At 40.2% G+C, this 24,000-nt stretch overlaps 2 protein-coding genes across 3 annotated transcripts; one reads left to right on the top strand and one right to left on the bottom strand.

The window, feature by feature from the left end:
• Nucleotides 1–903: 903 nt before the first annotated feature.
• On the bottom strand, nt 904–13,202 carry fkbp1ab (FKBP prolyl isomerase 1Ab). Of its 2 annotated transcripts, none has more exons than XM_028023232.1 (5): nt 13,032–13,202; nt 12,837–12,884; nt 5,536–5,648; nt 3,707–3,837; nt 904–2,045 (listed from the first exon to the last, which is right to left on the bottom strand). In XM_028023232.1, exons 1-4 carry the CDS (start codon nt 13,066–13,068, stop codon nt 3,709–3,711), a joined length of 327 nt encoding a protein of 108 aa, XP_027879033.1. In that variant the 5' UTR covers nt 13,069–13,202; the 3' UTR covers nt 904–2,045; nt 3,707–3,708. The 2 variants fall into 2 exon arrangements, with proteins under 2 accessions (XP_027879033.1, XP_027879024.1); XM_028023223.1 differs by having other exon boundaries at nt 3,684–3,837; nt 13,032–13,198.
• Nucleotides 13,203–17,223: 4,021 nt separating this feature from the next.
• Nucleotides 17,224–23,300, top strand: LOC114146163 (E3 ubiquitin-protein ligase TRIM39-like). The gene is made up of 2 exons (XM_028020000.1): nt 17,224–17,378; nt 20,209–23,300. Exon 2 carries the CDS (start codon nt 20,218–20,220, stop codon nt 21,823–21,825), a length of 1,608 nt encoding a protein of 535 aa, XP_027875801.1. The 5' UTR covers nt 17,224–17,378; nt 20,209–20,217; the 3' UTR covers nt 21,826–23,300.
• Nucleotides 23,301–24,000: the final 700 nt, after the last annotated feature.

Below are 24,000 nucleotides of genomic sequence, written 5' to 3'. Positions count from 1 at the left end.
TTTCAATTATAACCTCAAAGATATTTTTTGATTTTTAATATGTAGTACTACTTGTATTTTTGTATTGTCATTCCCAAAAGCAAATTAAATGTTGTCATAACTCATGTAATCCACATAATTGTCAAAAGGATAATTGTGGGTGGTGAAGATGTAGACATAAAGCATCTCTGGTAGCAATCACTTTAGTTTGACGTCTGACTGAAGACTGCTGCTGTATAATAGTCTTGTGACTGTCATGACATAACAGCTCAGCATCCGGCCAGCAGAGGCCACACTTCCTGTTTGAGTCCATCAAGTGTTAGCAGGCGCTGATAATTCACCTCATTTGCTTTTGCTCTTTAAATCTTTGTCTGTATGATTAGAACACAGGGCTGAGAGATGCTGGTGTTGCTTGTTATGATTGATTGAAGAAATGGTTTAAACTTCCTCCTTCTCTCTCTTCTCATTGGGATTTGGCGACACAGCTCAAGTATTATTATTTCAATTTTTGAGATTATAATCAGCCGCTTCCAGACAGAAAAACAACCTTGTTGTTATGGTTATGCATTAAAAAAAAAGTAAAAATAAATAAATGTATATAGTTGTTCAAACAAAATTGTGCAACATGTTTTCTATGATTATGCAATTTTATAGTGCATGGGGGAAAATTTCCACTTTGTCTTCAATTCATAATTCAGTGAAACGTTTACTTGCTTACTTCATTATTAGGTCCGTCTCATTTCATACAGAATGGTCATATTTTAAAGTGTTATGTATGTTTGAAAAGATAATTGGATAACAAGTGAAAAACAAGCGTAACCACTTCAGTTACGCTGGTTTATGTTTAATCATCAGCCGTTTTCTTTTTCTTTCTTTGTGGAAAAATGAGAAATCAAGTAACAATGAAATGAACACTGCAGGCAGTCGGAGGGTATTTTATTTTATTTTAAATACATCATTGGTTTAGCCTGCACACAGTAACATCTCAGCACGTAAAACTACACAGTACAGACGGTCTGCCGCTTGCAGCACGGCAAGCAAGTAACATGGACAGCCGTGGTCAGTGTCAGAGAGCCAGGCCAGCACAAGTCATTCATTTAGACTCCATTTAAAACTAGTTTAGGTAGAAAAAACACTCGGATAATGTTACCTTTTTTTTTTTTTCCTTCACGGCACACCTCCACTCCAACATCCGCTGGGACGGCATTACTAACAGTAATTCTAAAAAGGACAGTTTCTGTATTTTCTCAGAGAGAGACACTTGGCATCAAAGAAAATGCATAATTCAAGTTATTACACAAAGTGTCAAGAGTTAAAATCCCTGCCCACCTTTTGTAAGTTTCAAGCATCACAGACTAATTTCTGTTCCAATTATTCCTGTGCATCGGCACGGTCCTCCTTGTGCAGTGCTTAGGTATGGCTTTAAATGGGGTTTAAAGAGAAAGGAAGGATGCAAATGAATGCCATCAGATTTTTAACATGCACACAGGGTAAGGTACTAACCATATTTAGCCACACGAGAAGTATCTAGAACTAAGCCTGGTTTAACATTCCCACCAATTACTCTTCCCACGCTTCTTTAACAGAAATAATAACGCAGGGTTTTTGTTTCTGCAGAAATCTCAGTTTTAAGTATGACCTTTTATTAGAACTCAGGCAAAACTAATACGATTCAAGCCTTTAAAATCCTAAATGTGTGCTCACTTTTCTGTCTAATATGATATAATATAAAAAGCTGCAGAATTTTATAATACCAGAACACACTGGCTCATAAAAGCTAAACCTTGCTGCTTAGTGATTCAATGGCATATCATACACCCAATTCACTGTGTTTACACACAAACAGAACACTAAGAAATAAAAACAAAACAAAACAAACACTTTCTTTTAAAAAAGTAACAATTCAAGACTTTTAAAAAATGTAGGATCGAAAAGAAATATTTTAAAATGGAGGACGAGTGAAAAACAAAAAATAACAAAAACAGACAGTGATGAAAACATTGAATTGAAAGAATCATGCCCAGACTTTCCAAGCTTCTCTTCGGGTCGCCCAGGTGCAAAGTTAACTGTGAGGATGACAAAAAGGAGAATTGTTTTTACAAAAAATTGAAAACTGATTTATACAAAATAAAAAGAATTAAATAAAAATATGTAACAAAATAAGTGATTGCATAAAATATTCACCCCATTTCAAGTGGCTGAGCTAATTCAACAGAGGTCAGAGGGCATTTGATTAGGGGATGTCTGTGCTACTGCGGCATGTTTAGCATCGAGGTGCTATTTGAATAGCTTTACTGATAAGCTAACTCCTTTTAGCACAACTTGAACACAGCCATAATTTTTGCATCATCCCATCAAATCATTATGGAGCCAAGATTAACCAGCAGTGGACCGAGTGAAGCGGCTTCGTCGTCCGCTGTTAGCGGATGTCGCTTGTGCGTCAGATTTATTGGCGTACCAGAAACGGTGAATATAAAGGTTTTGGACAGAACTTTTGTATGTATAAAAAAAAACAATTAACTGAGTTGAACATTTTTAAAGCTATGTATGTAACTAATTAATAGAAATTTACGTGTCAAAGTCCTGAACCTAATCATACCATAAATAGAACAAGATCCATCAGCCTCGGTGACAATGTTGCACTTTTTTGCAGTCTCACAATTTACTATTTACTGTAGATGGATAAATGTGCTGGTCCGGGGTATAATATAGATGCTAATTTTATTTAATCATCTATGGTCCCCGACCCAGTAGGTAAAGATTTTATAAGAGAAAGAATTACATAAAAACATAATCAAAGCACTATATAAAACATAATTAAAACACTTTATAAAACATAATTAAAACACCACCAGGTATACAATGCAAGAGCATACACACATAGCCTCTGTAGAGTCAACATCCATTCTCCCAATACTTCTAGTTCCAATCCGTAGAGTTCTGGCCGCTAACAGGATCAGAGTTGGCACCAGGGTTACAATAGTTTTGGGTTTTTCATTACACTTAAATTTTATTTCGTTGTGAATTTTTGTTTGTCTAAGTCAGTTAGTTTTAATTAGTTTTTAAAGTGTGTTTGCTAGGTATCATTAGTTATCATTGGTTAAATATTGCTTAGTCTCAGTTTCAGTTTTTATTAGTTTTTTTTCGAGCTTTGGTTAAATTTTAGGTGGAGGATTCAAAAAGGTCAAAGTATCGTATTGTGATTGTTTATACGTCGATTGCGTGACAAATACGCAACAGAAAATATAATTTTTAAAAAAAAATGTATTCAGTTATTATGGAACCACAAACTGAATGGTGTTTTCTCACAACTTTTGTTCTTGACATTTTGCAGACCAGCGTAGGTGCCACCAGGAGGAGTACGCAGTGACGTAATTTGCCGACGGCAGACGTAAACTGTTTGTGTGAGGGAACGGGAAAAACATACATTTCACATCAGATAAAAACGCCAGTAAATAGATTCATGAACACAAAAAAAACGCAGGACGTAATACGCATAATTTCAGTATGTTTTAGTTTTATGAATGCACGGTGTGCAGTTTTTCCCCATTAATTACCGTTTTTATTTATTTCATTCGACAAAAATGTCAAAATGCTTTGGCTGATCGCACCGAGATCAGAGCGGCATCATGCGTCGCTATCGGATGGTGGCTATCGCTACCATCTGACAGCTATTGTGTAAGTTGCTTCTGTAAACGACTTACGCAACAAACAGGCGGCGGCTCGCCTTCACTCCAAACTGAGCAGCTCCACGTCAAAGATCAGCGTGGCGTTGGGGGGGATGATGCCCGGGTGGCCCTTGTTTCCGTAAGCGAAGTCCGGCGAGCAGATCAGCTTGGCCCTCTGACCCACACTCATCTGGAGAGAGCAGGAGGAGGCACACAGAGAGGAGAGATAATGGGTTTGCAGAGCTGCTCATAATGCAATATCTCGCAGGAGACATGGCGGGGTGAGGGGGAGCATCTAGAATTGTTAATGATGTTTCACTTTTACTACGTCAGTTCCACTGTTATTACTTGTTGGATAAATTGTATTTTTAGTAATTATCAAATATTCGTTGTATCATGTAGCTTTGTAGTAACATTTAGATAATGTTTAATTATATGCTTTTTCTCTTTTTCCTCTATTCTAAGTAATGTCTCTGTGTGTTGAATAATTATGATTCCTTCCTGTGACCTCTTTGAGAAAGAGAGCAGTGAAGCCTTCGTGGAGATAGCGGAGACAACTCTGTCTGCTCTCCTGTGGTACTCGACGCCGTGTCTGGTACTCGACTGGAGCAGAAAGATTTAGAGTGTAGATAACATGTGTCTAATAGTAAATGTCATTAGCGCTGCAACAATGTGATAAATTGTTTCCCCCTCCCTTTGAGAGTTAAAGCGCTCAGTGTAAGAGGGTCCCCTAAAAAAGCAATAAAATAGAGGGAGCGGGAGATGTGTTTTCAGAGCGGTTGGAGATTTGTAACTGAAAGCATCTCTCTGTCTGCTCTCCTCGCGAGTACAAAAAGAATTTAATTCTCTTGTCTTTCCTGTGTTTTGTTTAATAGGTATTTAGACCTAACATTACTCTCAGCAGCTCACGCAGCAGCCATCAACATCCCAGAGGGGAAAAAAAATTAAAAAAGCCTTTTTCAGTTAACAGAGAGTGTAGCTTATGAAATGTTTCTGACCAAACACTAATAACTTCACGTATTTCAAGAGATAAATGTTATCAACAGGAACAAAACACAACCTTTCATGGGATTCCTAGTGCAGTGCATATAAAAAAAAAAACCCCAAAACATTCACCCACTTGGATATCTTATCCTTTTTTTCGGTTTGCTGCTTTTACAAATAAACCATAATGAACTAAATTTGCCATGTTTTGAGAAGAAAATCCCTTTAATGTCAAAGTGGAAACAGATTTCTACAAAAATAATGACAATTAGATTCAAATATTTAGTGTTGAATAGGTAATTCTACATTCCCCCGAAGAAGGCTACTTGAGTTGTAGCTGCATCTGAGCCTATTCTCATCCAACTAATGAAATATTTCTTACATTGCTTTAAAATTTTATGATTTAGTAGAGCTTACAACAGCATTGGCTCTGTACTAAGCCTATAATAAACTCCTTCTAGAAGTCATTTGCAATGAAAGAAAACTGATGAATTACAGAGAAGAATTTCATTAAAAAACAAAAAAGTCAGGGTGAATATTAAGAACAATTGTGTTTCAATTAGACGTAGAATTGTTGTCATTTGTCAATATGTTTTTAATCTAAAATTTATTTGCTAAACAGATAAAATAAGACTTGGTTATGATTTCTTTTATGAGTTTGTCTACAGACTTATCTGAAATTCCTTGGAGATATGTTTTAGAAAATTAATTTTGAGAAAGATTCTGCTGTTTGGATTTTGAGAAAGAAAAAAAAATACATACTGCAGCTTTAAAGATTGGGTTTTTCCAAAGGCTTTCTGTTTCAGTCCATGTAGTTGTTTTCTAACAACTCCCAAAAGTAGTTTTTTTCTTGTCGAACAAACATGCTGTTTAATAATACTGTTATTAACACCCTTCAGCCTACCTGCCCCACGCCTTCCTCCCACCCTCGGATCACTTCCTGTTTGCCGAGCTTAAACCGGAAAGGCTTGTCCCTGTCGCGGGATGAGTCGAACTTCCGTCCATCCGTCAGGGAGCCTTTGGAAAAAGCAGAGAGGAACAGAAATGTTAGACAGGCAGCTAGTTTGTAGAGTTTTTATAGCATGTTATATTTATGTATTCCTTCAAAGAAATTGAGGTGTAATCGATTGAAAATTTCCAAGTCTAGTATTCTGATTAGCTAAAATATAACAATATTAATAATAGTAATATGATGCCTAATACATACAGTAAAACCATCTCAAGTCTTTCCAGCTAAGTGTTAGCGGTACACCACTTTTATTGCAGTTTTCTGGCCAATAACAGAACTTAAAAAAACCTGATCTGTAGATTCCAGTTTTTTGAAGCGACAAGTCGCTTTACTTCATTTAATTTCATTCACTCAATAATAAATACGAACAGTTCACGTAACACCTAAAAGAAATCAAAAATGAAAAGAAGCAGAAAGAAGCAGAAACCTATATCTGGTCCCTACTCACTAAGAAAATTTGCTATTCAGCTCAGAAGACTATCACAAACATATTTCAAAAATTACACAGCAACACATCAGCTGATTCATTACCATATTGCTGCGTCATAATAATTTTCAAATTTCTTTTAGAAGAGAAAGAGATTTATATTGTTTTATCTCACTGTAAAGAGAGACCCATAAATTGACCCCTTTAATTGAAGTAAATCTTTCCATTGTCACCATTCTGACTCAAAAGTGTTTTGAAAATCTCAGTTCCCTTTAAGTTGTAGCTGCTTTCTCTTTTTATAATTATAATTCCATTGTCTGGCAAAGAAATTTTATGTGCTTTGTTATGCACAATTTAAAATATTGTACTCGTTTCAATAAGTTTAACTGTAAAAGCTATACAGCGGTGAAGTTGTAGAGAAGATCGGTGCAGAAGGTTCACTTCACATTTAAGCTACGGCAGTTCGCATGTCACCCAAAATGAAGGAAACTGGGGCAGATTTTCTGGTGCATTTTTAGTAAGCGTTGTTAACCACTGCAAACATTGCTTCAATCTTTGCACTACTTCTGCTTCGTGACCACACTGTGGTTATCAAAACTACTATTAGAGATAAAATACCTTTTCCTTGATGGGTTGATGCCGTTATCTTTGCTTTTTGGCAGAAAAATAAATGAACTTTGTGCCTTCTGTGCAGCAACCGCAGCCGTCTGTGGGCGGCGTCAGGAAAACCCATGCATCAACCTCCAAGGAAGCCGCCTCCCAAAAATAATTCACAGCCAGGCTTTTAGAGCCATTAGCACCAACAAGATGTGGGTGTGCATGGCGTGATGTGTCTGTGTGGGTGCAGCTTTGCTCATCTTATTGGGAGGGATGCAACCTTTAATCCAGCCAGCTGAGTGGGACTCCTCTCCGCTGCTGGACAGTCTGATAGCAGCCTAATGGAATTATCCAGAAGAGCCAAAAGGTTCGATCCAAGCATCATGAGGCTTCCCCCCCCCCCCCCCCCCCCCCCCATTTCATCAGCCAACAGCACAATACACTGATAACCATAGCATCACACTGACTGTTTTCCTGCAGAAGGATCACTTCAAAGAGATCCTCACACTGCATGGGGAAAATAAAGGGCTGGCTTTTTAATAGAATATCCTGTTTCATGTAAAATGTCAGGGCTGTTTGTATTCTGTCAGGAAAATGGATAAGAAAGGAAATCCTGCAGACTGGGTGATACTCCTTGAAAAAAAAAGAAATAAGGAGAACATAAGCCGTCTTCTAAACAGAAATGCCTTGTGGTGAAAGACTAAAATTAGGCCTTACTGCAAGTTACATAATGTTGAAGCAAGCAAGCTAATGTTACCGTATCTGATTCCCCTCCAATCTGCTAGTCAACGTCCTGATATATGTACAGTCATACTGGAGAGCAAAAAAACATTCTAACAACCAGTTTGGGCACTTGGTCAGTGACTTTTAGGATGTTTTCACGCCTGATAGTCCAGTTGATTCGGTTCGATTGAGAACCAAAATTGCGACATTTGTTATATTTCCAGCTGCTGCTGTTCTCTTTCACGCTCTGCACTGTCAAATGACCCAAACCCTTTGAAAACCCTTTTTTTCCCCCCCTCGCTTATGGTGGCACTGCACCAAAAAGCTCCCAGAACTAGCTGCAGAGTGTTGCTGGGTAAAGGAGTGTCTGGGTTTCCCCACTGGACCTAATCTAAGATAAGTAGATCATAATCAGCTTTATTGGCCAAGACTGTGCCCACAAACAAGGAACCTGAATTCAGTTCAGAGCAGGTTGGATTACTGCAAATATGCCTAATTCTGATGTGGGCACTCTGACTGCTGCCAGACTGTTGTTTTTGCAAATGGAGCTCTGTAGCGCCAGCCTGGTAAAAGCCTCCAAGTTCTACTCTTTAGTTCGTACAGAGAGTCTGGACCCTTGATTATTGAGAAACAGTTGCTTGCTTGAGGCATGGACTCTGGTGACGCTTCAAACAACTGGAACTAATTTTAGCCAACCGCTAATGTTTGGCAGTGATGTATGAAATGTGTCAACTTGATCGTGAAGAAGCTACATTATAAAGCTTACTAGAAATCGCCTGTGCTACAAACTGCGATGAGAGAAGTGCCAGGCGGAGCGAGGTATCTATCAATAAGAGGGGCTGCAACATTTTTGCCAACAATACAATGTCTTAAATATTCATCATACTCCAACTTTAGCTGCTCAATTCATTCTGATAAATCAAACTCAATGTGAGAAGTCCCAGACAGAGCACTTGAGGGAAATGAGAATCAAGGAGGATTGCGTAGCAAGGAAATGGCCAGGCTACTGTAGCAAAAATCTGTGTTTAAACAAAATAAAAGGTTAGCTGTATCTTACAGAGTTGATCCCTCAGCTGTGGTAGAGAATGCTGTAATCTGATTGATGGAGAAAATTGTTTTTCCATCAGTGAAGTCCATTTCTCAAAGAATACAAGCTGCCGCAATAAACAGAGGCGATGCAACAAACTGGGAATTTAAGAGAAAGAAAATCCAATGTTTACAGAAAGAAACGATGTGACTAAGTTTACAACAAAGACATTTACCTTTCACTTTTGGAATGTTCTGCAAAACCAGGACTTTCATATAAGTTTTTTTTGTTTGGTTTTTGATTAAAATTACCCTTAAAATCAGAAATAAGAATAAAGGCACCAGCAGGGGGTGCTGTTCAGTTATATACTGAAGGGTGGCACTGATATATCAGAATTAACTTGTTTAAACACCTCAAATTCAAATCAAGGATAAAAAATAAGAACTAACAACAGGTGAACACAGACCTGACTTTTTTGAAGCTACCGAAAACATAAATATTCTTTGTAATTATTATTACATTGTTGGATGCTGAACATTTGGTCTGTTTTTTTTTTATCAACAAAATGTAAGCACAGAAGAAAACAAACATGCATCTGTATCGACACGTCTTACTGGTTAGAACTATTTAAGGTGGTGCAGGGAATCAGATACGGCTGTATTTAATAATTCGTCAATAACCAACGAAGCTTGCATGCATTGCCTCGGGCTGCTACTAAACGTTAATGCTCGGTAACTGCAGCGCTGGGGAGAGCACCTAAAAATTGTACTCAGGCAAGAGTGCCACTAATTCAGTATATTTTTACTCAAGTAAAAAGTAAAAATGAACTGTCCTAGTAATTGCTCAATTAAGAGTAAAATGTATTCTATAAAAAGGTACGGAAGTACAGAGTAAATGATTAATTTTTAATTATAACATCCGATTAAGTATTTAAAAATGATGTCTGAGTTCCAGGCATAGCTGGAACATCTTTCCAAATGATACCTGTTGACAGTCCATGTGTTTGAATCCACACCTTCATAATCTGTAACTTACTGGAAATGGCCGATGGGACTTGTTCATGGTTTTGCTGTGGCTAGTCACATTTGTTTCCATCTGCAAGACGATCACGGCTTCAGTGAACAGTTGTTTTCCTGTAAGACAATGACCTGGACCATCGCGCTAAAGCTACACAGAAAGGGTTTGAAGACAACAAGATGGATGTTCTGGAGTGGCCCAGTCAAAGCCCAGACATCAATCCATCAGAGAAATTGTAGCTGGATCTGGAAAGGGCTTGAAGAGTTTTGCAAGGAACCATGGAGTAGAATTGCAGTTTCTCTCTCTTTTTTCCCCAACGTGTCCTGTTTCAAAGTGTGGCACTCAGACAGCGATTCTCAACAGATTTACTTTCACAAGCAGAGAAAAACATCTTTAGCTATGATGCTCCACTTGAGCCTCTTCCTGAGTCTGTTGAATTATTGCCAAACAAGACAATTGCATTCTTCTGTGTGCCACACCCTTCTTCGGCTGACAGTCTTGTCCGATTTGTAGCCGGAAGCCATGCCTGTTCATGGCAACTTCTAACTGCTTGGAGAGAGAAAGAAGGATAGAGAGAATGCAAGACAACACCCCAGAGGTCTGCAGAGGAAAAAAACAACAACAGAGAACCAATAAACCATCACAACCAACAACATATGCTTATATATATTTTAAAAAATACAACATCACTGAAAAGCACACGGTTCTAGTTAATACAAGATGTATTTAGTGGCAACCGCAGCCCAAAAATAAATGTACCTGAAAACACCTGACCTGGTGTGTATGTGTATGTGTGTATGTGTGTATGTGTGTATGTGTGAGCATGTTTGTGTGTATAAGGTTTCTCCATAAGAATGCTCACTAGCATTTGTGGAGAACAACAGACCCAACCGAGGCAGACATGAGGGAAATTGGAGCCCAGACATCCAAAGCACAGAGACCCGAGAGCACCACCACAGGGACAACTGCACCTCCCTTCCAGAAAGGAGCACCGAGTCCCAGAGGAACCCCCTGTAGCCACAATGCAGACGCCTAAGTGGCCTGCCCACAGTTTCCACCAACTGGATATGCTGTTGGCTGGATGTGCAGCATATCCAGCCATGAACACCAAGACACAAATCAAGTATAAAGCCCCCAACAGCTAGGGTGCCCAGGTTGCGCCAAGCAGTCACTAGAAGTGGAATCTACACTGTTTGGATCCAAATATCCAACCCCAGACAGCGAAAATCCCCAATGTACTGGCAGGCAGAGGCACCAGCCACCAGAAGGAAGTGTGACAGGGGGTAAGAAGGCACATAGATGATTCAGGAAAGGGAACATCCCAAGACCAAACCTGGCAGATAAACAGGCAGACACAGACACAATCACACGTTCCCATCCTCGCACAGACATCCACACCCATTCACCCAATGTAAACACACACAGAAATGGATGCCATACACCCACTAGCACTCCCGATACACACTTTGTACTCCTAGGTCCAGGTAACGATACCCCTGAGGGACAACTAGCACCCAAACTCAGGAGGTGCTTCTCTTCAGTCTGGGATGGAGCCAAGCAGACTGCCCGAGTTCCTGCAGTAGTGCAGTGGTCCATCAGTCCAGACTAGAGGTTAGTACCGTCCAAAATACCCCGGTTCAGACAACGACCCCATCCAGACACAGTTGCAAAAAAGGTTCACAGTCCAAACGTGCCAGTCAACCAGATCAGCCCCAACAGAGGTCCAACTCTATGTGCCCCCACCCGCCACAGTCCTCTAACATGAATCCCCCCAATAGGCCACCCCCAACCAGTGTATACCCAACATTCCAATAGAAATATGATAAACCTCCCACTCTCAGGGCGAGAAGAGAAGTCCACCCCAAAAAGCAAATGAGAGCACAAGCACACGATGCGAACGCCTGCACACAGCCCGGCCACTCCAAACACCTCAAAAATCTGATGTGCAATTGAACTCTGATGCGGATCAACAAAGCAAACTTGTTTGCCTACAAACCTAGGTTCCGGTTCTGTTGAAGTGAACTCTGGTACGGTTGGAATGCATATATGAATGCAAGCGGACCGGAAACATAGGAAGCGAACTTTAGCGCGAGGCATCCTGGATAAATACAACCAAAACAAATGTGCATGTCTTGCGACTGTGGGAGAAATGGCTTGTGGTCTTTTATCAAAGATGAAACTGGAAATTCAACCGCTAAAATCAGACATTACTCCACTTTTGTTGGTTTTAATTTCATGGAGATGGAAGTTGCGCTCAGTTTCTTCTTCCAATGTTTTCTTGTCGTTTTCTTTAGTGGATCTTGGTGCAGCGCCACCACAGGCGAGGCGAAGAAAAGGATCTTTGAAATAGTGCAGTGTGAAAGCTGCACCAGCCCAAAATGTAACAAAAGTTGCAATTTTGGACCCCAATCAAACTGAGTTCCCCGGTGTAAAAACACCCTATTCACCATATTTCTAAAGTTATATAACATAAGCAAAGGACAAGAAGCACGAAACTATTTACATTTTAAATAGCAACAATACCAATAATAGTAATAATAATAATAACAATTTTGACACTAGTCGGTACATTTTGAAATTTATGACTTTCCTTTTTTTGCAAACCATAAAAACAATCCCTTTTATGCTACAATTGACAATCAATTTTATGCTTCATATCCGTGAGGAGGATGACCGGCTCCAGAGGGAAGGACTGGCTGAGGCGATGCTGATGAGGTTGGGAGGGAATCTGCTTTCATGTGCGTGTCTGCTGAAAAATATTAAATGAACAACAATACAAGCGGGGCTGCCATTATTCCAGCCTCCCAGACGATTCTAATCCGCTCAGCTCAACTGCCACTGACCCCCCCACCACCCCGCCCCTCGACCCCGAAGAAACTCCAACAAAAGACGGAACCAGGCTGGAAATCAGACAGGATTTAAAGTCTGGCTGTCTGTCTAGCTTTCTGGGGAAATCCTGAGGCGGGATTCATCATGCTCGCTGTTTATGTGTATTATTGTTGTATCCAGAGCAGACAGATGATGACCTGAATGCTTTTTTTATTTTATTTTTATTTTTTTACTGAAGCGCAGTGTGGAATCCAGAGCACCGATCATGACGCGCTTTGGGGGACTTTTTCCTGCAATATCTCGTAGGAAAACCAGTCCCAGGGACATGTGTGGCTGGAAGTCGAGCCGCAGCTGCTGTAGGTGTGAGGCAGGAACATGCCAGTTGTGCCTCGCAGCGTGTCTGTGGGTCCCGATCATTTCTGACCGCGGTGCTTCCAGGATAGAACTATTCTGAGCCAGGGTTTTATTTGGGGTGCAGAGACAGTTGCCCGCAGCAGTCACCCAGCTCGTCTCAGAGCAATCTCCAGAGAAGGGGGCAGAAAAAGGGGACAAGTTTCATCTCCTTCCCCAACTCACCCACGTAATGCACCACACACGTCTGGCCTTTTTTGGGGAAGGTCCTTCCTGTGGAGGAAGCAGAGAGGCGCTCAGTTGGAACCGTGCAGAACAGGCGGTGATTTCTGCGTCCTGCAGCAGAATTAGACAGGAGGAGAGCGGACAGACGGGCTCTCCTACGTTCCCTCTCCACCCCTCCTGTGCGGCGGCTCTTACCGTCTCCCGGCGTGACTGTCTCGATCTCGACTCCCATGTCAGCGGTGTGCGTCTTCCTGCTGCCCAAGGACCCGGTGCGCTCTTAGTGCAGCCCTTCAGCCTGCTTGGTCGCTCCTTTCCTGCTAGATCTCTCTCTCTCTCTCTCTCTCTCTCTCTCTCTGTCTCTCTCGCTGCAACCAACGTAAGGAGAGCTACAATGCATTCAACCACTTCCGCTTCGGACTTCAAAATAGTTGAAGTCTGGAAAAGTTTGGCATTTAATTTCACAATTTTAATGAAAAACACACAAAAAGAAAAGGATACGGAGGAAATATTCTTCAGCTGTTGTGTCATTCCTTTATATCCTTGCTTTCATCCTTTTCCCACCTCATTTCAAAGGCGCAATGAGGTGGGAGGTTTGTCATATATATATAAAATATTTTAAAAAATTCCCTTCTCACCCACCGCGGGTGGTTCTTATCCTCTGAACTCGGGTCCTCTACCAGAGGCCTGGGAGCTTGAGGGTTCTGCGCAGTATCTTGGCTGTGCCAAGGACTGCACATTTCTGGACTGAGATGTCTGATGTTGTTCCTGGGATCTGTTGTAGCCATTGGTCCAGTTTGGGGGTGACTGCCCCGAGGGCCCCGATGACCACAGGCACCACTGTGGTCTTCACCTTCCAGGCCCTCTCCAGTTCCTCCCTGAGGCCCTGGTATTTCTCTAGTTTCTCATGCTCCTTTTTCCTGATGTTGCAGTCGCTTGGTATTGCTACATCTACCACAACGGCTTTCCTCTGTTGTTTATCCACTACGACAATGTCTGGTTGGTTCGCCATTACCATTTTGTCCGTCTGGATCTGGACGTCCCACAGGATCTTAGCTCTGGCGTTCTCCGCCACCTTTGGGGGTGTTTCCTACTTTGATCTCGGGGTTTCCAGTCCATATTCTGCACAGATGTTTCTGTACACTATGCCTGCAACTTGGTTATGTTGTCACCAGTCTTATCCATTCCTTCACCAGTCTTGGATATGGTGAAGGAATGGATATATATATATATATATATATATATATACTGAAATAGTGATGTGATCCCTAAGAAGAAATTTAACACACATTTTGTATGTAAACAGCATTGCTCTGCAGACAGATTGAGATCAATTTCCATATGCAAAATAGAAAAAAAAAAAATATGTTCAGACAGTTTCTCATTTCTTGTCTAATTAAAAGTGTTCCCATGGTGTTTATGTATGAGCAAATACATAGACACCATTCTGGGTAAGAAATAGTATTTTGATGTACCAGCTCCATGTTGTAGCAAGATAGCCTCTTTTGTCTTTAACAAGAGGAAATAAATTCAGATTGAACTCCAGTGAAAGCGATTTATTCTGATTTTATTGATTCTGTCTTGCCTTTTAGCATCACTAGTCTGGTCATCTCACTCTGACAACCTAAAACAGATTGGGAGCCTTGGTTCTGCATATAATTGGAATATATCTTACTAGTGCAACTATAGAGCCATGAAATAAAACAGAATAATACTGAAAAAAAACCCCATTTATTTCAGTAAATTAAATCACCAAATAAATCAAAAATATTCACATTTATTCTGAATATTACAAAACAAGATAAGCGGCAGAGTAAAGATGACAAAGTCTTAAAGTAAACCTCGTTATAAAGAATTGGATAGCTTCCCTGCTTTTATTGTGAAGGTCCACCGGATGCACCATTTTCCTGTGTTTCTGACTAACCTGACGCCTGGTGGGCAGCGTAGCAGAGTGAGCAAGGTGGGAGTTTTTCTATTAGTTTCTGTTCTTTGGGCAGAAGTACTTTTCGCTACAAGTCATAATTATTCACAAAGAAAATCCAGAGATAAACAACCATCATTCTGGTTACTTCGATCCTTTCATCAGACACATGGGGTGTCGAATTAATGCAGAGTAAAGGAAGAAGAACTTAGATGTTTCTAATTATACAAAATAAATAAATATTTATTATTAATAAATAATAATATTGTTATTATGTTCTGTGTTGTTGTTGTTATTAAACAAAAATTAATAAACATATCTACAAAAATAAATAAATAACAGGAGATTTAAACGCTAATATATAACCATACCTGGCTTTTAATTCTCTAACTTTTACATGAGCAAAAACCAAATATCAGGGCTCTCTCTTGTTACCATAGAGAAAGTGTCAGACATGTGAATGCTGATTTGAAAAAATAAATAAATAAATCAGCGTTAATCGGAATGCTTTTTAAAATCTCGTTTGACTTAATTACAAAATATAAAATTAAGATCAGGCTGTTAAGTCTGGCTTTTTTTCCCCTTGTTTCATCATGCATCACCTGTCTTGTTCTTCAAAATAAAAGTCCGGAGAGGAAGCAGCTATCTTCACATATCCTTGATTAAACGAAAGCTCGACATTTTTAAGAAACGTAAAATGACTTAAGGCAATCTCTTCCTAACCCACATGCATGAGAAAGTCTGGAGACAAATGTGAAGGTTTAACAATTATTGGAGACAATTTTAAATGTGGGCAGTTTCTATATGTCCAAGAATTGGTTACATACACTGTGTTCCAAATTATTATGCAAATTGGATTTAAGTGTCATAAAGATTAAATTTGTTGTTGTGCTATTAAATTTATAGATGGTATTGTGTGTCAGGACTCTTTGAATCACTAAAATTAATTTCAGAGAGCTGGTTGATTAGTTTGTCTCATGAGCTCAATTAAAGGAAATCTACTTAAGAAGGATGTTCCACATTATTAAGCAGGCCACAGGTTTCAAGCAATATGGGAAAGAGAAAGGATCTCTGCTGACAAAAATCATCAGATAGTGTAGTGCCGTATGACAAGGTATGAAAACATTAGATATTTAACTAAAACTGAAGTGTTATCATCGTACTGTGAAGAGATTTGTGGCTGATTCAGAACAAAGATGGGTTTGTACAGATAAAGACAAAATGAGGAAGGTTTCTGTTAGACAAATTCATCAGATTAAGAGAGCAGCTGTTAAAATGCCCTTACAAAGCAGCAAACAGTTATTTGAAGCTGCTGGAGCCTCTGGAACCTCAAGGTGGAGGATCCTCCAGAGGCTTGCAGTGCATGAAGCTACTATTGGGCCCCTAACCAGAGCTCACAAGCAGAAACGGTGGCAGTGGGTCCAGCCGTACATGAAGATTAATTTTCAAACAGACTTGTTCACTGATGACTGCTGTGCAACCCTGGATGGTCCAGATGGACGCAGTAGTGGATTGGTGGTGGACGGTCACCATGTCCCAACACAGCTGAGACGTCAGCAAGGAGGTGGTGGAGTCATTTATTGGGCCGAAGTCATGAGGAGAGAATCATTGGTTGACCCCTTCAGAGTCCCTGACGGTGTGAAAATGACCTCAGCAAAGTATATGGACTTTCTGACTGATCACTTTCTTTCATGGTTCAAAAAGAAGAGCCGTACCTTCAGTAGCAAAATCATCTTCATCATGACAATGAATGCTGCAAGGAATACCACTGTGTCATTGGCTGCTATGAGAAACTCATGGTGTGGTCACCATCCTCCTCTGACCTCAACCTCACTGAGAACCTTTGGAGTTTCCTCAAGCAGAAGATCTGAATGCAGTTCATATCCAACCAGCAGCTCTGGGAAGATATTCTGACATCCTGCAAAGAAATTCAAGCAGAAACTTTCCACAAACTCACAAGTTCAATGGGTTACCTAGCAACAACCTATTGAGTAACTTGCACAGCAACAGTTTCAGGTTTCGCCACTGTGTCTCATAACTGCTTAAAATTAAAGGATGGCATGGAGTGAAAAATGTGAATAAGATAAGGTAACGTTGTGCCACCAGTTACATCGCATTTCAGATATTTAAAACAAAAAAATTAATCAATAATTATTCATATTAGCAATTATTGATACCAACTGACATAAAATGCTTATATTGTGATAAGTGTTCAGTTACAGTCACAGACTCACAAACTGACAACAGACAGTCTGAATAATGGGCAACAGTTTAGAAACATTACTGCATCTGAGATAAATGATTTCTTGTTAAAAGCGCCTGGAAGAGGGAAGCTTAAATTCCCCAAATGGGCCGTGGAATAAATCCCTCACAATTTGTTGGGTCTTTTGTTTTTTCGTACCTTTTTGTATAAATCTCCCAGCATCCTTTGCTCTGTGCCAATGATCTTCTTGGCCACACCCATGATGATTCTGGACAGAGGCGGAGCCACAACGGAAGATTTAAACGTCACCTTCTGGAAAGGAAGGTCAAAGTTAATGAAAAAAAGCAGAGCTGCAGTCGAGACTAACTTCTCTGTGTCTGAGTTTGCTTTTTTCTTTTTCCAACACCTGAGTTAACCAGCGGTGAGTACAGCTGATAATATTGATTGTGTTTCTTGTCATCAACATCAACATGGAACTAAAAGATTTCAACAAGCAGCAAACTGGGGAAAATCATCTAGTTACTTTCGGAAACACAAATCATCTCCAGTCATTTGTCTTGTGTATGGTGCAGTTCTTGTTTTACTTCCATTAAGAAAAAAAACAAAAGCATCTGTAGTTCAAAAGTCGGTTTTATTGAACTCCAGTCAATAACAATTTCTCTCCACCCAGTTTAAAGTTCACAGAGAGACTCTTGCAGGCAGAACAATCCCAGTTAATGTATCTGAGGAGATTAAATGTTATCTTTATAATGTGTCAAAACAAAGTCCATGGGGAGATTCTCCAACTTCTTAGGGACTGGTGTCCGTGTTTCATCCAATTTTTGGGCTTCTGCAGTGATGGTCTAGTCAAAGTTAGTCCAGGAGAAGTCGAAGCCTGTCCAGCATCTGGATTAAAGCTGTAAACTCTGATGTGTTTTCTCTCATCTGTCATTGTCTCGGTCATTTCTCTGGACCACTTTGAGCTGAGACATTTCAGCTGGACCTCTGGTGGTTCCTGGTTCCTGGCTTGGTGAATATTATTCCTCCAAAAACGGTGACAACACGGTCCAGACCAGGAAGCATAATTGCAGTTTAGCACCTCTTTCCGCAGTGTTCCTCACCCATCACCCCATTAGGACAGTGCCAAAGCCAAATGGATTACAGATTAATGTCATAAAGATAAACACGACGAACGAAACAGAAACCAGACAAACGTGGTTTATTGAACATCAGCTCTCTCTCTTCGAGGACTTTTGTCATTTATGACTTGATTTGCGACATTCAGATTGAATCGTTCTGCCTCACAGAAACCTGGCTGCAGCAAGAAGATCATGTTAGTATGAATGTTCTAATTGTTCAAATATTCATATTCCTCAACATGAGGTGGGGAAGTAGCAACTATTTTTCATTCAGATTTACTAATTAATCCTGCGCCTACTAATAGCTGCAGTTCTTCTGAACATCTAACCCTTAGATTTCCTCATCCTAGTTGCGAAGCAATAAAATCACTTTTCTTTGTTGCTTTGCATCATCCACTTGGACCTTAACTCTCAATTTTGAGATCATATCTCCTTTTCTTACCTGAATCAGTGTTAAATACTGATAAGCTCACTATAGTGGGGGACTTTAACACTCATGTTGACAAAGACGGCGATAGCCTAATGCTATCTTAGACTCAATTGGCTTTACTAAAATAATTCACAGTCTTACCTACTCTGGTCATCATACCTTAGACCTCGGCAGAGTGTGAAGAAATAACAGCACCTCCCCCTACCCCTGTGCTGTCTGAACATTTTTGATAACCTCTAATAAAAGTTCATTATAGAAGATCTTTATCAGAAAGATAATGCTGTAAAAACTTTTAAGGAATTTGTTTCAGGCTTAATTACCTCAGAATCTCAGAAACACATCAGAAGGCAGCAATTTCATTTGCTTCATAATGTTTCTTCCTCATTGCATGTGACATTAGACAACTTAGTTGCCTTAAAAAAGGAGGTTGGCCCCCTTGATTTAATTCAGTGCTGTGTACTCTGACGAACAACACTAGGAAATCTGAGAGAAAATGATGGTACACATTTAGAGGAGTCCTACTTAACTTATAAAAATAGTGTATTGCTGAATAAAAAAGTCCCTTCGCCAATCTATAACACTGTATTTTTTTGTATTAATAGAGGAGAATGTAGGCTTCCTTTTAGTCCTGTTGCCAAACGTAAATAATCATAGCTCTGGTGATTCATTCATTCACCCAGCTCTCATAAAGTAGAATGCCTTTATGGGATTCTACTGAAATAAAATTGGTTCAATTAAAAATGAAATTGTTTCCATACTCCAGAGTGTGATTACTACATCCTCTCTAAGTGAGGCAGCACAGGATGTAACTGTAGAACCTGATGTGTGTTTGGTCTGTTTGGGGTCAGTTGAGCTTTATGATTTGTCAAAAATATGAGTTTCTTCCAAACCTTTGACATGATTGTTGGACCTCGTCCCAACGAAATTATTTTTAGCTAGTTGATTACTGCTATGTTAGCTACGACTAACCTATCCATAGTACACGGACTTGTACCACAAGCTTTGAATGTAGCTGTGATTAAGAAACCTTCTCTCAACAACAACACTACAGTATTTATATCACACTATAAATAGTGATTTATATATAGGATCAGTAGGAATCAGTATTCCTACTGATCCTACTGATCAGTAGTTCAAATTTTTGCATAGAGAAGATGTTTCTTGCAAACTGCTGCTATAGAAATCACCCATCACCCCATTAGCACAGTGCCAAAGTCAAATGGATTGAAGATTAACCTGAAACAAGCAAATGATCAAAATGTTATAAAGATAAACACGACTAACGAAACAGAAACAAGTTAAACGTGGTTTATTGAACATCCGATCTCTCTCTTCGAGGACTTTTCTCTTCAACTGAATGAAATTGAACTGGTGTTTCAGAGAGGATCAGATCATTTATGTCTTTGTCTGATTTGGTTGGAGGTGTTGAAACCATTCAGGAGAGTTTGCCTTGTGAGGCAGAGAATCTGAGAACAAGAACCGATGTTTAGGATGCATCTCGTTTCACACCGAAAGTGTTTCAGAAAGCTGAGACAGCAGGTCCTGAAGTAACAGCTTCCATTGCTCCTGACGCCATCTGGTGATCAGATGTTCTCCTCCTTTGGTCCCGCCGACTGAACTCCCTACGTGGAACCTGATCAGAACGTCATTGCAGACCTTCAGAGTATCTTGATAAATCACTGATCTGTGTCTCCTGTCCTCAGAGTTCAGACATGTCTTCTGGCACCTACCTGTGGTCTGAAGATCAGTTCCTGTGCTCCATCTGTCTGGACGGGACAGATATGGTCACTACGCCATGCAGCCACAACTTCTGCAGAACCTGCATCACTAAAAGCTGGGATGGAAGCAGTGTCTACAAGTGTCCTCTGTGCAACAAGCATTTCACCGCCAAGCCTCAGCTGAAGACCAACACTTTGCTCTCTGAGGTGGTTGATCAGTTCAGACGTGACACTCACCAACAAGCCGTCAAACCAGGAGAAGTTCCCTGTGACATCTGCACGGGACCCAAACTGAAGGCCATAAAAGCCTGCCAGGTGTGTGTGCTCTCCTTCTGTCAGACACACCTGGAGCCTCACCTGACCGCTCCACGGCTGAAGAAACATCAGCTGATGGAGCCTGTGAAGAACCTGGAGGACAGGATGTGCATGGAACACGACAGACCTCTGGAGCTGTTCTGTAGGACCGACCGGATGTGTGTCTGCTCGCTTTGTCCCGTCTTAGGTCACAATAACCACAAGCTGGTTCCTCTGAGAGAAGAATCTGAAGGAACGAAGGCAAAGCTGAGGACGACGGAGGCCGAAGTTCAGAAGGTGATCCAGAGCATGCAACTGAAGATAAAGGAGATCAAAGAGTCGGTTAAGATCAGCAAAGATGCTGCGGACAGGGAGAAAGCAGGAGGCGTTCGGGTCTTCACGGCGCTGAAGGAGTCTGCTGAGCGAGGCCTGAAGGAGCTCCTCAAGGAGATCGAAGACAAACAGAAAACTACAGAGAAACAGGCTGAAGACTTCATCAGAGATCTGGAAAAGGAGATCTTTGTGCTGACGAAGAGGAGCTCCGAGATGAAGCAGCTCTCCCAGGCTGAAGACCACCTCCATGTCATTAAAAGCTTCTCCTCCCTGAAAGCCACTACACCCACCAAGACCTGGACGGCGGTCAGAGTTCGTCCACCGCCAATTGACAAGACCGTGGCGAGAGCTGTGGCTCAGGTGGGGGAGGAGATGAAGAAGATAATAAAGGAGGCGGAGCTGAAGAGGGTCCGGCAGTTTGCGGTGGACGTGACTCTGGATCCTGACACAGCTCATCCTAAGCTCATCCTGTCCGATGACAGAAAACGAGTGGAGGTGGCTGATGTTTGGAGGAGCCTTCCAGACAACCCCGAGAGATTTTCCAAGTGTGTTTCTGTTTTAGGCCGGCAGGGTTTCTCTTCAGGCAGATTTTACTCTGAGGTTCAGGTTAAAGGGAAGACTAAATGGAGTTTAGGAGTGGCCGCAGAGTCCATCAACAGGAAGAGAATAACTCCACCGAGTCCTCAGAACGGGTTCTGGACCGTTATGTTGAGGAATGTAGATGAGTACACGGCGTGTGCTGACTCCCCGGTCCGTCTCCATCTCCAGCCTGGTCCTGGGAAGGTGGGGGTGTTTGTGGATTATGAGGGGGGTCTGGTCTCTTTCTATGATGCAGATGCTGCAGATCTGATCTACTCTTTTACAGGCTGTAGCTTCGCTCAGAAACTCTACCTGTTCTTTGATCCCTGTAACAATGATGGAGGTAGAAACTCTGCTCCCATGATCATCTGTCCTGTAAATCGGGCTGGTCGTTGATCTGTTGAAGCGCCATGCAGAACTTCTTTTATATATTTGTTATTTAGAGCTGATCATAAATATGTAGAGTATTTATGATCAGAGGCTTGTTTCACAAAAGCAGGATTCAGAAATCCAGGATATGAGATAAAGTCAGGCTCGACATAATCATAATGGGATCAGTTCAGTTTCACAAAACCCAAATCAGGCTCAGGAGGCGCGACTGTGTTGAGCCAGGCTGAAGTAATTCAAGTGAATGCACCTCTACAGATTTCTTCCAACAGACCATGAGAGCTATCTTTTCCATGCTAGCTGGACAAGATAAGTTCCCATGACAACATATGCACTACTGCTTTTGTGAAACCGAATCAAAGCTCAATTCAGCCAGGATATCCAGAAGCCCGGCTCATTCCGCTGCCCTGGTTTTGCGAAGCAGGCCTCCAGTTCGTGGTTCTGCTGCAAAATATTCTCCAAAAACTGGAAACACAAATAAACTCATTTAAAGCCAGCAGTCAAATAAGACTGAAAAACACACAAATAATTTTAGATAATGACAACAGATATGCTAAAGAGACCCAGGTGTTTATAATTCTGGGCCTTTCAGAAGCAGGTTTGGGTCCTCAGTTCTGGACCAGAACCAGAACCAGAACCAGTCACATGTTCCCCCTGCATCACTTTCATGTTCTCTTCTCTATCTCCGAGCTGAACTGTTGGTTGAATCATTGAATAGAAGTAAAATATATGGAGACTAATTATTTTGTGTTATATTTACACAAATATATTTGTGTTTCAATATATTTCTTTACTTTTATTGTAACTGGTGTTTAGTTTGCTTTTATTTGATCCGATCAGATTAATTATGTACTCTAGATAAACTAATAATAGTATGAAGGGACAGACCTGGTTGGTTGGTAACTAATAAAATGACAGAACTGTCTGGTCTATGTCTTATTTTGATGTGTAAAGTTGCATCATGATCTAGAAAACTGACCTGTTAGATGTAAAAAAATAAATAAAAATAATCATTCATCAAAAATACACCAAATTATGTTTTTGTTGGAAAAATGTTTTCTCATCATGATTTTTATCTTTTCCTTATCTACTCATATTTACACATATATTTTTCTCAATATGTTAGTCATCATTTGGTACTTAGTCATTACATTGTTTGCTAATTGTTTATGTTCTTATATATCCTACATTTCCAGAGAGTTTAACTATGGAAAAATATGACATTAACTTTGCTCATTGTAAAAAAAAATATATATTTTTTGCAGTAATTAGTTCATTTCCTGTGTGTAAGATGATTGTCTTCTGCTAGGGGTTTTTGCAAGGTTGAAAAAGCATCCGCTCTCTAGTTTTGCGCAGGCTTAGGCAATGTACTGTTTATAAGCACAATCTTTTCTAATGGTTGTTAAAGAACGTTGTGATCTATGAACTTTATGTAACTCACTGTATTTTCTCCTTACTGCAAGTAAAACCCAGTGAAACAACAACTGCACCTGTCTTTGTCATTGTTTGTGTCATGGTTTGTCCCAAATATTAAGTATATGAAGTACTCACACATTTTGGATGTCTTTTTTTTTTTTTTTGCCTTTTTGTTTTTACAAATCAGTCATAAAGAACAAAATGTGGCTTTTTTGACAAAGAAATTTACTTTTTTGTAAATTTTCATAACTGTGAATAACAAATGTAATATTTCTAGTGGGAGTAATACATCTCATGTTAATGACAATAAAGACAATTCTAGACAGAATTAGCAGTAAAATATTGGACATGTGACTATTCCAGAATTAAAACGACTGAGCCAAAAAGATTTGGTTATATATTAAAGTAAACTGACAAGATGTTATAGACAAGCAATATTCAGGGCAACATTCCCGACAGGCTGTTTTACTTCATTCAAAAGGATTTTCTGCCCCCCAACACTGCGCCTGTTTGAGGGTGGGTTTGTGTTGTGCCTTCAAAACAAAATCACGCGAGTTGAAGATTTCAAAATCAAATATTAACAAACACAACTGTCTCCAATATTAGCGGGGAAACGTTCCCCCGTCTCCTACCTCTATGAATACTATAATAAAGTCGCATTACGTGAGTAAAGCACGAGAATAAAGCCATATTGAGAAATAAAGTCGTAGTATTACGAGGATAAATAAATCTTCCACCTGCACCTTTTAAATAAATAATATTACTAAT

The sequence above is a fragment of the Xiphophorus couchianus genome, chromosome 1, assembly GCF_001444195.1.
Source record: "Xiphophorus couchianus chromosome 1, X_couchianus-1.0, whole genome shotgun sequence".
Taxonomy (NCBI): Eukaryota; Metazoa; Chordata; class Actinopteri; order Cyprinodontiformes; family Poeciliidae; genus Xiphophorus; species Xiphophorus couchianus.
The sequence above is the reverse complement of the archived record's forward strand: the minus strand, read 5'-3'. Positions and strand labels throughout refer to the sequence as shown.